This window comes from Asterias amurensis, chromosome 19 (assembly GCF_032118995.1).
Source record: "Asterias amurensis chromosome 19, ASM3211899v1".
Lineage (NCBI taxonomy): Eukaryota > Metazoa > Echinodermata > Asteroidea > Forcipulatida > Asteriidae > Asterias > Asterias amurensis.
Genome location: NC_092666.1, coordinates 662,653 through 675,425, shown reverse-complemented (window position 1 = coordinate 675,425; position 12,773 = coordinate 662,653). Strand labels below are relative to the sequence as shown.

The 12,773-nt window shown below is 41.1% G+C and overlaps 1 protein-coding gene across 1 annotated transcript; it reads left to right on the top strand.

Annotated features, from left to right (window-relative positions):
- The first annotated feature begins 1,218 nt into the window (after positions 1–1,218).
- LOC139951406 (transmembrane protein 218-like) lies at positions 1,219–12,006 on the top strand. The gene is made up of 4 exons (XM_071950287.1): positions 1,219–1,274; positions 3,496–3,632; positions 9,837–9,936; positions 11,117–12,006. The coding sequence occupies exons 2-4, from the start codon at positions 3,523–3,525 to the stop codon at positions 11,255–11,257; spliced, it is 351 nt and encodes a 116-aa protein (XP_071806388.1). The 5' UTR covers positions 1,219–1,274; positions 3,496–3,522; the 3' UTR covers positions 11,258–12,006.
- Positions 12,007–12,773: the final 767 nt, after the last annotated feature.

The window sequence follows — 12,773 nt, the reverse complement described above, 5'->3', positions numbered from 1 at the left end:
ATTAGTTTTTGTCGGTATCCCGACAATTATATCACTTGACCACTTCATATGTGTTTTATAAGAAACGTTTTAAACTTTTGTCATGATTCCTGACCATTAAAAGTAAAAGTTAAACCTGTTTTTCGTTAGAGCGGGTGATACTCTTTGAAATACAATTCACTCAAAAAATCTATTTTTTAATGTTTGGGGCCAAAAATCTGACATAGCATCTTTAACTAGATATTTCACAATTTGACTGCCTATCACAAGCGTGTACATGCACATTTTGACATTTTGGCAAACTAAATAAAAACTTAAAAAAACATGTTTAGCGTCAAGAAGGGAGAATGAGGGCCCTTCCCCCATAATCATGGCAGCCCAAAACATCATGACGAATACGGGTCGGGTTTGAACCCAAATATCTAAGAGTTTCCAATAAAAAATTGAATTTTAAATACTGCGGTTTTATCTTATAAAAAAAAATATAAAAAATAAATAGCCTTCCCAAATAATACCCTTATAGTTCCTTTGGTGTTGTACGTAGTTGGTGTCATCATCGGGTGCTAAAGTATGAAATTGGACGTGAAACAAACGTTTCAATTAAAATAATGATATACTTTATGCAGATCGTTAGTGTAACGTGACTATACTAATGATTTGCTCAATGCGAATAATTAGTCTTAAAGACAGATGGCAAAAATGAAAGGCTCCTTCTTCCCAGACACCATCCGCCTGTGGAATTCAATGCCCAAGCAAGTTAACTACCCATCCATCCCCCCCCCACACAAAATGCTTAAATGCTTTTACTTGCACAGTAAGCGTATCTTTTTATGCTTTGAGTTTATGTCTGCACCTGCTAGTTTGCACCTTAACCAATGTGCGAATATACTCCAGAGGAGGTTTCTGCACTGTATAGGAAGATGATGATGATGACGATTTCAGTCCGAGTTCCGCATCTTGCGCCTTTTCGGCGCGTAGGGGGAGTCCTAGGCCTATGATGAACAACTCATGCATCAATCGCAAACCACTTTGGAAGCGTCAGACATAACAATGAAGAGGGAAATTATTGACGACTTGATTCTAAGTACGAGAAGTCGACTAATATGAAGTATTAAACAATATATTAAGATGAGGATGATTTACTTTCTTTTGCTCATGCGATCACTTTTAATGTTTTATAAGAGAATGGCAACCTTTCACCAGTTGGTGGCGCTATAGCAGCAGATTATGATTGCGATCCAAATTCCAAAATGAGAGGTCGATGAAAATGTAAACAACGAAAAGCAAAAAGGCTGGTAAGTGTTCCGTTATTTCTACCTCCATGTTTTCAATAGTAATGATATTAATAGGGATCCTATTAATAGTATTTTAGATGGCACAATGTGTTCTATTTTATATCAATGGCTTTAGTATGCAGGATGGGATAGGTCAAGTATAATAAAAAGGTGTTTCTTCCGTACCGTACCGTTGATTAGTCATTAGTTTTAAAATTATAGAGTTAGACTTGGACTTTATTTAATATTATTATTAGATAGGGTTAGACTTTATCCAGATTAGAGTTCCTTACTAGTTAGACTCTGATATATCTCATGATCTGACTGGTTGTAATTTTAGCAAGTTTAGTTTATTAAAAATCAGATTTGAAAGCCAATAATTATTTACACTTTTTATTTAATTTTTAATTTGTTTTATTTATACTTTGCAAATTACCATGGTAATTTTTAAAATGAAACAAACAAATATTTTGAATAAAATGAAGACAACTGCTTGGTGTATAATCATGTATACACAAAGTCTCACAGAACACTTGTAATCACTGCAGATGTTTCTTCCACATACGGTATGGCTTCACCGGGAAACCATACTTTCTTGTTTGCCTCGAAAACAGGAAAAACTCAAAACAAATGGGACCAGTTGAAATGAAGTCTCCTTATTTGACAGAGCTGTTATCCCATTGTACACACCTTCTACCTAGAAATCTTTGTTTTAATAAGGAAAATTTGTTTGTTATTCCACAAGTGATGTATTCCACCAGGCTCCTTATCTGCAGGATGATGTAGCCCCACTTTTATGGCCACTATTGACTCCTTGGCCACATGTCAAGACTCATCTAAGACTCGTCTGTATTAACTGATAGCATTTGAAGGCGACTTCCCTACGGGCAGGGCGGCGGTATAAACCAGATAAATGTGATCACAACTCTTAGCTTGACTACAAGTGTGCTTCATGGATGCTTAGATAAATAACTCTAAAAAAAGATATTTAGGCCTACAGTAAAAATTGTTCACTTAATTCTCCGAATAACTTTTATGCGATGTTAACTGAGCGGGTGGAGCAAGGCTGCGAACATGCAATAGTCGCTTTGTAAACAAAGTTATTTGGAGTAAGTGAATTTATTTACTGCAATAAGGGGTTTAAAAAGTGTTGAAGTGTCAAAAGCACACAGGTCTGGTAGCCCTATATATAGGACTCTTTCTCTGTACACAGATACAGAGTCCTAATTAGTAAGGCCCGCTTCTGGGGCGGAAAATTTTCAAAGCTTCATAACTCAAATCTTACCTGCAACAAGCCACTAATTTCAACAGATTCACATTCTATGGCGGCATACGTTTTTCTGCGGTGGGTTTTAGTCGCCATATATTCTTCACAAATCCATAATTTTCGTGAAATAATGCAGCTCCCAACGTTAAAAAGTTCCCGTTTTGATCGTTTTCTCACAGTGTTGTCTGTTGCCGTGCGTACGCGTATACATTCGCGTGCAAGACGCAAGATGCAAGACGCATGAATTCTTGGTCACCGTATCTTGACTGCACAGCGTTAACACGCAAACGCAACGCTAGAAAGCGCGTCTTGCGTCTTGCGTACACACGGCAGACTGTGAGAGTACGAAAAAAAATGTGAATTCCTTAACGTTGGGAGCTGCATTATTTCATAAAAATGACGGATTTGTGAAGAATATACGACGATCAAAACCCACCGCAGAAAAATATATGCTGCCATGGAATGTGAATCTGTTGAAATTAGTGGTTTCTTGCAGGTAAGATTTGAGTTATGGAGTTTTGAAAATTTTCCGCCCCAGAAATGGACCCTGATATCCAGGACGTCACTGTAGTATAATACGAAAGTGTAAGGCCGCCAGGGCTAACAGGTCAAGCTAAGAGGTTTGTGATCACATTTATCTGGTTTACTGACCCGCTCATGGGAAAGCTGCCTGTACATGCTTTATCACTTGGCTGTACAAAAGATGGGTCCCGGCGTGCGGCCTAGCTCCCCTTAATATACAAACTCCTCACTAAACATACAAAGTCGCCCCTTCTAAAAGCCACCCGGTACAAAGTCTCGTGTCCCCCCCCCCCCCGACCAGAGAGCCACCACTTCCCCTAAAAAGTTGCTTCTCCTTCATTTTCTATTACTGTACATTGGGTGCTGAAGTTGAAGGAGTTACTTGTTTTTAAGTTGATTTGTTAAATTCTTGTAACAATGTGAATGTTGTCCAATTTGATGTTTTTGTTGCAGAGTCGGACTAACACTGATTGAGACTTGATGATGGCACTGGTGTTTGGCATTGGTGTTGGTCTTTTTGTATTAAGCATCATATGGGGACTCTCATTGTTATTATGCATCATTCTATCCAGAGCAAAAGGCGCTGCAAAGTAAGTAATGATACTAACAAGTGACTGATAGTGACATTGCCTGATGTCTCTAACATTGAACCCCGTTGACTAGCATTGACTGATGTCTCTAATATTGAACCCTGTTGACTAGCATTGACTGATGCCTCTAATATTGAACCCTGTTGACTAGCATTGACTGATGTCTCTAATATTGAACCCTGTTGACTAGCATTGACTGATGACTCTAATATTGAACCCTGTTTGACTAGCATTGACTGATGTCTCTAATATTGAACCCTGTTGACTAGCATTGCCTGATGTCTCTAATATTGAACCCTGTTGACTAGCATTGACTGATGACTCTAATATTGAACCCCGTTGACTAGCATTGCCTGATATCTCTAATATTGAACCCTGTTGACTAGCATTGACTGATGACTCTAATATTGAACCCCGTTGACTAGCATTGCCTGATATCTCTAATATTGAACCCTGTTTGACTAGCATTGACTGATGCCTCTAATATTGAACCCTGTTGACTAGCATTGACTGATGTCTCTAATATTGAACCCCGTTGACTAGCATTGCCTGATGTCTCTAATATTGAACCCTGTTTGACTAGCATTGACTGATGTCTCTAATATTGAACCCTGTTGACTAGCATTGACCGATGTCTCTAATATTGAACCCTGTTGACTAGCATTGCCTGATGTCTCTAATATTGAACCCTGTTTGACTAGCATTGCCTGATGTCTCTAATATTGAACCCTGTTGACTAGCATTGCCTGATGTCTCTAATATTGAACCCTGTTGACTAGCATTGCCTGATGTCTCTAATATTGAACCCTGTTGACTAGCATTGCCTGATGTCTCTAATATTGAACCCTGTTTGACTAGCATTGCCTGATGTCTCTAATATTGAACCCTATTGACTAGCATTGACTGATGTCTCTAATATTGAACCCTGTTGACTAGCATTGACTGATGCCTCTAATATTGAACCCTGTTGACTAGCATTGACTGATGTCTCTAATATTGAACCCTGTTGACTAGCATTGACTGATGACTCTAATATTGAACCCTGTTTGACTAGCATTGACTGATGTCTCTAATATTGAACCCTGTTGACTAGCATTGCCTGATGTCTCTAATATTGAACCCTGTTTGACTAGCATTGCCTGATGTCTCTAATATTGAACCCTGTTGACTAGCATTGCCTGATGTCTCTAATATTGAACCCTGTTGACTAGCATTGCCTGATGTCTCTAATATTGAACCCTGTTGACTAGCATTGCCTGATGTCTCTAATATTGAACCCTGTTGACTAGCATTGCCTGATGTCTCTAATATTGAACCCCGTTGACTAGCATTGCCTGATATCTCTAATATTGAACCCTGTTGACTAGCATTGCCTGATGTCTCTAATATTGAACCCTGTTGACTAGCATTGACTGATGACTCTAATATTGAACCCTGTTTGACTAGCATTGACCGATGTCTCTAATATTGAACCCTGTTGACTAGCATTGCCTGATGTCTCTAATATTGAACCCTGTTTGACTAGCATTGCCTGATGTCTCTAATATTGAACCCTGTTGACTAGCATTGCCTGATGTCTCTAATATTGAACCCTGTTGACTAGCATTGCCTGATGTCTCTAATATTGAACCCTGTTGACTAGCATTGCCTGATGTCTCTAATATTGAACCCTGTTGACTAGCATTGCCTGATGTCTCTAATATTGAACCCCGTTGACTAGCATTGCCTGATATCTCTAATATTGAACCCTGTTGACTAGCATTGCCTGATGTCTCTAATATTGAACCCCGTTGACTAGCATTGACTGATGTCTCTAATATTGAACTCTGTTGACTAGCATTGACTGATGTCTCAAATATTGAACCCTATTGACTAGCATTGACTGATGTCTCTAATATTGAACCCTGTTTGACTAGCATTGCCTGATGTCTCTAATATTGAACCCTGTTGACTAGCATTGACTGATGTCTCTAATATTGAACCCTGTTGACTAGCATTGACTGATGCCTCTAATATTGAACCCTGTTGACTAGCATTGACTGATGTCTCTAATATTGAACCCCGTTGACTAGCATTGCCTGATGTCTCTAATATTGAACCCTGTTGACTAGCATTGCCTGATGTCTCTAATATTGAACCCTGTTGACTAGCATTGACTGATGTCTCTAATATTGAACCCTGTTGACTAGCATTGACTGATGTCTCTAATATTGAACCCTGTTGACTAGCATTGCCTGATGTCTCTAATATTGAACCCTGTTTGACTAGCATTGCCTGATGTCTCTAATATTGAACCCTGTTGACTAGCATTGACTGATGTCTCTAATATTGAACCCTGTTGACTAGCATTGACTGATGCCTCTAATATTGAACTCTGTTGACTAGCATTGACTGATGTCTCTAATATTGAACCCTATTGACTAGCATTGACTGATGTCTCTAATATTGAACCCTGTTGACTAGCATTGACTGATGTCTCTAATATTGAACTCTGTTGACTAGCATTGACTGATGTCTCAAATATTGAACCCTATTGACTAGCATTGACTGATGTCTCTAATATTGAACCCTGTTTGACTAGCATTGCCTGATGTCTCTAATATTGAACCCTGTTGACTAGCATTGACTGATGTCTCTAATATTGAACCCTGTTGACTAGCATTGACTGATGCCTCTAATATTGAACCCTGTTGACTAGCATTGCCTGATGTCTCTAATATTGAACCCCGTTGACTAGCATTGCCTGATGTCTCTAATATTGAACCCTGTTGACTAGCATTGCCTGATGTCTCTAATATTGAACCCTGTTGACTAGCATTGACTGATGTCTCTAATATTGAACCCTGTTGACTAGCATTGACTGATGTCTCTAATATTGAACCCTGTTGACTAGCATTGACTGATGTCTCTAATATTGAACCCTGTTGACTAGCATTGAGAGATGTCTCTAATATTGAACCCCGTTGACTAGCATTGCCTGATGTCTCTAATATTGAACCCTGTTGACTAGCATTGACTGATGACTCTAATATTGAACCCTGTTGACTAGCAGTGACTGATGACTCTAATATTGAACCCTGTTTGACTAGCATTGACTGATGACTCTAATATTGAACCCTGTTGACTAGCATTGACTGATGTCTCTAATATTGAACTCTGTTGACTAGCATTGACTGATGTCTCTAATATTGAACCCTATTGACTAGCATTGACTGATGTCTCTAATATTGAACCCTGTTGACTAGCATTGCCTGATGTCTCTAATATTGAACCCTGTTGACTAGCATTGCCTGATGTCTCTAATATTGAACCCTGTTGACTAGCATTGACTGATGTCTCTCATACTGAGCACTGGACTGCTAATGACTGGCATTGCCTAATGCCCCTTGTATTGAACTCTTGACTGGCATTACCTAATGGCCCTTGTATTAAACTCTGTTGACTTGACTGACATTATACAAGTGTTTTACGCTGTGACAGGGTCCATGGTGTTTTGTACACCAAAGGGGGAAATGGCACTCTTGGCTTCGCTGGGTGCCATTTCCCCCGAGGGCGTACAAAACCCAGAGTGGACCCCTATCCCAGCGTGCAACAATTATTTTGTTATACCTTGTAACATGATTATTCCTCTTCTCAAAATTCTGTTGCCATCTTCAAACATTATTTTTGATGAGTATTCATATTTTAATAAGCAGATGAACAGTTGTTCATAAGAAACAATTCTTCATTTCCCTCGAACCTGCAACAGTTTTGTACGAAGGCATAAAAAAACCCAATATATGTTGGCTTAACCAGACCTACCCTAAAAATACGGCAGACCCTGGGTATTTTTATTTTTTCAAGGGAAGAAATTTAATGATTAAAATCTATTTAAGAAATAAAAATAAAATAAATGTCATCAAGAGTTAAAATTACACTATTTGTTGTGTGTAGCCTTGTTTTCTTTTGTTATCGTGTATACTATTCGTTGCTGGGATGGGAAAAACCCTACCTACCTTATTTTGGGGGCCCATTACGCCAACATAACAATGTTCTTTTTATGCCTAAGCGCTAGAAATTGACCAATGGTGGGAACGATCAAGGTAATATACACCGGTTAACGAAACTCATGTTACCCGCTGCACTGTGCAGACGTGGTACATGCGTTTTTGTTGCACGTCACTTGATTGGTTCTGGACCAATCAAACTTCACAGTTTGTTACTGAAGTATAACATTGCCTGATGTCTCTCATACTGAGCATTAATGACTGACATTGCCTGATGTCTCTCATACTGAGCATTCATGACTGACATTGCCTGATGTCTCTCATACTGAGCACTAATAACTGACGTTGCCTGATGTCTCTCATACTGAGCACTAATAACTGACGTTGCCTGATGTCTCTCATACTGAGCATTAATGACTGACATTGCCTGATGTCTCTCATACTGAGCACTAATGACTGACGTTGCCTGATGTCTCTCATACTGAGCACTAATAACTGACGTTGCCTGATGTCTCTCATACTGAGCACTAATGACTGACGTTGCCTGATGTCTCTTACTGAGCACTAATGACTGACATTGCCTGATGTCTTTCATACTGAGCATTAATGACTGACGTTGCCTGATGTCTCTCATACTGAGCACTAATGACTGACATTGCCTGATGTCTCTCATACTGAGCACTAATGACTGACATTGCCTGATGTCTCTCATACTGAGCATTAATGACTGACGTTGCCTGATGTCTCTCATACTGAGCATTAATGACTGACATTGCCTGATGTCTTTCATACTGAGCATTAATGACTGACATTGCCTGATGTCTCTCATACTGAGCATTAATGACTGACATTGCCTAATGCCCCTTGTATTGAGCACTAATGACTGACATTGCCTGATGTCTCTCATACTGAGCATTAATGACTGAGATTGCCTGATGTCTCTCATACTGAGCATTAATGACTGACATTGCCTGATGCCCCTTGTATTGAGCACTAATGAATGACATTGCCTGATGTCTCTCATACTGAGCATTAATGACTGACATTGCCTGATGCCCCTTGTATTGAGCACTAATGAATGACATTGCCTGATGTCTCTCATACTGAGCATTAATGACTGACATTGCCTGATGCCCCTTGTATTGAGCATTAATGACTGACATTGCCTGATGCCCCTTGTATTGAGCATTAATAAATACCTTGGACGGTTTCAAGTCTCTGATTGGTCAAAACCCGGTCACGTGTGGGAGTGTTAACGGTGGTATAAAGACCGGCTTTGGAAAATAGCGAATAAGTGGCCACTAAATCAGCATACATTGTGTAAACCTTGCGCGTTGCACTGTATTGCACGTTTATTTATATCCCTGTTAGTTTCATTGCAACATCGCGCACTTACGCGTACGCGCGCTGAAAATTTATTAATTTTGAGTGCGCGCGTGTAACATGTGCACGCGTATAAACTGACGCCGAGCTCATGCGCTTTTTAATGCACAAGGAACAGCTATCGTCCAATCATTTGCCTCCTTTGGTCCCAGTGAAGGGGCTGAACAGATCATTATTTAAAAGAGTCACTGGTCTCAAAGATCAGTAATGTGATTGACGCACGAAAGAGATGGGAACCATCAAAAGCTCAAATATGGCCCCTGAACATGTTTGGAAGTACCGCTGAGAGAAAAGTCACAAAATTTGGACAATTTTAGCCGTTTAATTCGCTTAAAAGGGTATTTATTAATGGGAATAACAGTGTTCGTACCCGGTCTTCATTGCGTGGTAATGACCTTGGTTGGTGGCGGGCGCTGTTAACGGACCGAGCCTAGCCGGAGGAAGCGCCAGCCACCAACCCGGTCATTACCACGCAGTGAAGACCGGGTACTCGCACTGTTATTCCCTAATTAATGACTGACATTTCCTAATGCCCCTTGTATTGAGCAATGGTGAATAGGCTTTGCCTGATACATTGTACATGTACACGTGTGTGTTTTATGAGCACTTTTTAAACCTGCATTTTTCTAGTAATTATAAATGCTCTGTGCAAATTTTCTGAAACAATTAAAACACCTGAAGTAGTTCAATACAAACCATTAAAACACCTGAAGTAGTTCAATAAAATTGATATCAGTTTTTTCTTCTTGTGTAGGTTTTGCTTGAGAAAAAATTCTAACATAAGTTGTGATAATGGAATACAGTGAAAGTAACAAAATGCATTGTTTATTGACAGGTCTGGGGGTATAGCGATGATTGTTGTGGCTTCTTTGATCACAGTCATTCTTATCATCTATCCCAAAGAAGGACTTCAACCAGAACCAGTTGACAACAGGGTAATATAACTCAAGTCTTCTTACACTAACCAAGCTTCATTTTTGCTGTATAGACTTAAGGCCCGGTCACATAGGCCCCTCATTAACGGAAACATTATGAATACACCCCCTCGATTGGTTGAATAAGCGTGGACGTATTCTGTGCAGAGCAATTCAACCAATTGAATGCCTTCTCTTTGCGTCGTTATCGTTATCGCTCTCATTATCACTGCAGTGGGACTGGGCCTTAATTTGAGGAATACTGAATGAAAAAGGGTGTGCGTGTGAGTAATAAAACGATGTGCACTGAATTAGGGATAAGCCAGTGAATTAAATTCATATTAAATCATTACAGGAATGTGTTAATAAGCCATTTGTGAGTTGGTTTTGAGTAAAGACACTGGACACTATTGGTAATTGTCAAAGAGCAGTCTTCTTACTTGGTGTATCTCAACATATGCATACAATAACAAACCGGTGAAAATTTGAGCTCAATTGGTCGTCCAAGTTAAAGAAAAAAACACTCTTGTCACACAAAGTGGTGTGCTTTCAGATGCTTGATTTCGAGACCTCAAATTCTAAATCTGAGATCTCGAAATCAAATTCGTGGAAAATTACTCTCGAATTACTCTCACTTCAGAGGGAGCTGTTTCTCACAATGTTTTATACTATCATCCTCTCCCCATTACTCGTTACCAAGTAAGGTTTTATGCTATTTTGAGTAATTAACAATAGTGTCCACTGCCTTTAAGGTTTGGTGCGACAGTCACAATAAGTTAACGCTTAAATTTGAAATCTTCAGACTTCAGAGACAGTTACTATGTCACATGGTCCGAGGCAAGCTTTTGTACAGCAACCTCCAGATGAGCAAACCCTGGTACTATTGTGCCATACACATCCATTCAGAATCATGTATAGTTTTGTTGCCTCTTATGTAACTGTCTCATTAGTCTAAAGAATTCAAATAAGGTCACCTTAAGGTGGTAACTTGTGACTAAGCAAGTCATTGTACCAGGCAGTAATAAAATCTAACTTGCAAATGGTGCATTGGTCAGATAACAATATTATTTGTAAAAAAATGGATGAATGTTTAACAAGCAGAATAACAGTATTCATTATAAATCATTGGATGCAGCCAATAAAACAGGTATGATTTATAACAAGCTCAACCATAACATTGTTCTTATGCTCTTTATATCAGATCACAGACGGCATGTTCTGGACAAGGGTAGTTATCCTGAGCATGCTTAGTGTGTTTGCGCTACTCAGTCTCGTCTTTATGTTTATATTTCATTGGACTGAACCAATTTTTGCAAAGCACATCAAAACAAAGCGATTCTGAACTGAACAGAACATTTATTGGACCATTTCACTGCAAACAAGTGTTGTCAACAATTGTATCACCTGGAACAATGACATCACTGTGTGAAGGAGTCACTGTTTGACTGGAATCCATTCCAAGCAGTGATGTCAACAGTCATGTCACCTGGAACAATGACATCACTGTGTGAAGGAGTCACTGAAGAGCCCACCCCAAGCAGTGATGTCAACAGTCATGTCACCTGGAACAATGACATCACTGTGTGAAGGAGTCACTGAAGAGCCCACCCCAAGCAGTGATGTCAACAGTCATGTCACCTGGAACAATGACATCACTGTGTGAAGGAGTCACTGAAGAGCCCACCCCAAGCAGTGATGTCAACAGTCATGTCACCTGGAACAATGACATCACTGTGTGAAGGAGTCACTGAAGAGCCCACCCCAAGCAGTGATGTCATCAATCATGTCACCTGTCGCCTGGAACAGTGACATCACTGTGTGAAGGAGTCACTGTTTGACTGGAATCCGATCCAAGCAGTGATGTCATCAATCATGTCACCTGGAACAATAACATCACTGTGTGAAAAGGAGTCTTGCACCACCAACCAATGATTAAAAGGCCAATGGATCCACCTTGTGGCTAAAACACAATGGATCTACAACTCAAAATGAACATTACAAATCAGCTCCTGGCACAGCCTCGCTACCATGGGCAGCGCGCTATATCGATACCGTACCTCTCTCACAGGCTCGCTACCATGGGCAGCGCGCCGTATCGATACCTCTCGTACAGCCTCGCTACCATGGGCAGCGCGCCGTATCGATACCTCTCGTACAGCCTCGCTACCATGGGCAGCGCGCCGTATCGATATCTCTCGTACAGCCTCGCTACCATGGGCAGCGCGCCGTATTGATACCTCTCGTACAGCCTCGCTACCATGGGCAGCGCGCCGTATCGATACCTCTCGTACAGCCTCGCTACCATGGGCAGCGAGCCGTATCGATACCTCTCGTACAGCCTCGCTACCATGGGCAGCGCGCCGTATCGATACCTCTCGTACAGCCTCGCTACCATGGGCAGCGCGCCGTATCGATACCTCTCGTACAGCCTCGCTACCATGGGCAGCGCGCCGTATCGATACCTCTCGTACAGCCTCGCTACCATGGGCAGCGCGCCGTATCGATACCTCTCGTACAGCCTCGCTACCATGGGCAGCGCGCCGTATTGATACCTCTCACACAGCCTCGCTACCATGGGCAGCGCGCCGTATCGATACCTCTCGTACAGCCTCGCTACCATGGGCAGCGCGCCGTATCGATACCTCTCGTACAGCCTCGCTACCATGGGCAGCGCGCCGTATTGATACCTCTCACACAGCCTCGCTACCATGGGCAGCGCGCCGTATCGATACCTCTCGTACAGCCTCGCTACCATGGGCAGCGCGCCGTATTGATACCTCTCACACAGCCTCGCTACCATGGGCAGCGCGCCGTATCGATACCTCTCGTACAGCCTCGCTACCATGGGCAGCGCGCCG